At 46.1% G+C, this 2,403-nt stretch overlaps 1 protein-coding gene across 1 annotated transcript; it reads left to right on the top strand.

Annotated features, from left to right (window-relative positions):
* Positions 1–1,152: 1,152 nt before the first annotated feature.
* Positions 1,153–1,576, top strand: LOC123404626. The gene has a single exon (XM_045098568.1). It carries the CDS (start codon positions 1,166–1,168, stop codon positions 1,469–1,471), a length of 306 nt encoding a protein of 101 aa, XP_044954503.1. The 5' UTR covers positions 1,153–1,165; the 3' UTR covers positions 1,472–1,576.
* The last annotated feature ends 827 nt before the right edge of the window (positions 1,577–2,403 follow it).

Genomic DNA, 2,403 nt, shown 5'->3' with positions numbered 1-2,403 from the left:
TTATACAGTTTTCCAAATTAGTAAAACTGTTTAAAAATTTGAAAATATATTTATAAATTTGAATACAGTTCATTAAATTAAAAAATTCATAAATTAAATAGTGTTAACAAATATATTTTTAAATTTGTAAAAAAAATCATGAATTCATGTAATTTTTGTGTTTTCATAAATTTTCAAAAAAATTAAAAATGTTGACGAAATCAAGTAATTTTCGAAATATAAGAAAAAAATCATAAGACAAGAAAAAACAGAAAAATTAATCAGGGGAAGAACATCCCGGAAGTTGCCAAAAATCGGATGAGAAGCTCCTATAATGTTCAGGAATTTCCAATTCAAAAATGAGAGAGGATGATATGACTTCCTCAAATAATAATATTGGTGGAGTAATTGAGTATTCTCTCATTTCGATTTTGAATATTGACAACAATTCTCATTCAAAAAATAAAATATTATGAGAGAAGGAAATATGACTCCTTCAATATATTTTGTTTGCAGATTCTTTAACTGTTATTTGGTTTTATCTCTGAAGTTTTAACATGTTTTGTGGAACATTTACAAAGCCCCAAAATATAATTTACAAAAGTTTTGTGTGTATTTTATTTAGTTTTGGTCTCTAAAAATTGTTCATTATTTTTATGTAGCTATAGTGTTTTCCTGTGTGTTTATAGTATTTTAGGAATTTAACTGATATTTTATTTTAGCCAAGAGACTTTCCTATGCACGATTTAGTTTTCGTAGTGTTTACTCTTCACCTTGGGCTACAGAAGCACAACAGACGAAGCCCATTTCTATACCTCGCACATGCGAATTATTGAAATAGCAGACCGGCCCATTTAGCCCAGCGAGCACCCACCCCTCCACTTCCTTTTTTTCTGTTTTTCTTTCTCAGCTCTCCGCCACTGACTATGGGTCCCACCCTGTCATCCTCTACCTTGCAGCGTGTTCATCTGGGACACCGGAGCCGATCCAGAATCGATTGATTCAAGAAAAAGCATCAAATAAACTGGTTGATTATCACCACATGTAAACCACCCTCTGCGTTTGACACGTGCCTCTGCGACCATCCACCGCTTCCCCTCCATGACCTTATCTATTCCCGAACGTCTTGTTCCACACATTTTTCCCCTCCTCCACCCCTGTTCGTCACTCCCGAGAGAGGAGTCCCATGGCAACGCCGCCACCTCCGCGTCGACGGGCTGCCGACGCTACATTGGAGCACCGCGCATCGCTGCCGCGGCTGCAGTGGAGCTCCGCCGCGCTGGTGTTGCGGCTTCACCGGGGGATGCAATGGTGTCCGCCGGTGCTGCAAACGACGAAGCACGCGCATCGCCGTCGCATGTTCATCCGCCCGTCCCTGCCATGTGCTTCACCACAGCAACCCCATCGGCGTCTCACTGCGTTGGAGCACCGCCGTGCGCGGTGGCAGCACTGCATTGACGCTTCGTCGGACGCCATCGTGGTGCTGCCATGAAGCTCGTGGCACCGGCGTGGCGCAGTGAAGCTCCACCGGTGGCGCACATCGAGATGCTGCCATGAAGCCCGCCACGCCGGCGTGGCGCAGTGAAGCTCCGTCGGTGGCACACCTCGAGGTGTTGCCATGGAGCTCGCTGCGTTGGCATGGCACAGCTTCACTGGTGGCGCACGTCGAGGTGTTGCCATGGAGCTCGCGGCGCAGAGTTGCGTTGAAGGGCCGCCGGAGCTGCAGTGAACCGCCAACGGTCGTTCGAGCTCCGACAAGGTTGGAATGAAGCTCCGACGAGGTTGCAGTGAAGCGCCGGGTCGGTAGCTGAAGCTCCGGCGAGGTTGCAGTGGAGCGCCGCGGCGGTCGTCGGAAGCTCCGGCGAGGTTGCAATGATGGACCCATGCTGCCATGGGAGACTGCTATGTGGTGCTGCTATGGAAGCTGTGTGGTGGCCTCCCGATCCTGCGGCCTCCCGATCCTGCTGCTGAGAGTATTTGAATCAGAAATCATCCACCAGATCTGTAGCAGCGTCCTTGATTCGATGCGTTTCTTCTCTAACTCCGGCAGCACCCCTGTTTCGTCTCCGGTGAGCAACATTTCATGCATCCGATTTCATAGCAACGGCCGAACCGGTACGCTCTAAGACTCGGCCATCCATGATGAAACTAGCACAAGCACCATCTATATCGAGATTCAGGGAAAACTTCTTCCACACCATTCTGAATTGCTTTTGCTTGATCAGTTATAATAGCTTTTGGATGGCGATTTGACATACAAGTAAGCCATGCTTCAAATAACCAGACAAATGTTGGAGTATCTTCATTTGATAATAAAGCACACCCTAGCAGCACTGATTGGCCATGATGATTCACTCCGACAAAACAAGCAAAAGGCATATCATATTTGTTCACCAAGTATGTTGTGTCAAAAGTAATGACATC

Source organism: Hordeum vulgare, chromosome 1H (assembly GCF_904849725.1).
Source record: "Hordeum vulgare subsp. vulgare chromosome 1H, MorexV3_pseudomolecules_assembly, whole genome shotgun sequence".
NCBI lineage: Eukaryota > Viridiplantae > Streptophyta > Magnoliopsida > Poales > Poaceae > Hordeum > Hordeum vulgare.
Note: the sequence above shows the minus strand (reverse complement) of the source record. Positions and strands in the feature narration are given on the sequence as shown.

Coding starts and splice junctions, on each gene's coding strand:
- LOC123404626 (XM_045098568.1), top strand. CDS start 1,166: ATGGCAACGCCGCCACCTCCGCGTCGACGGGCTGCCGACGCTACATTG.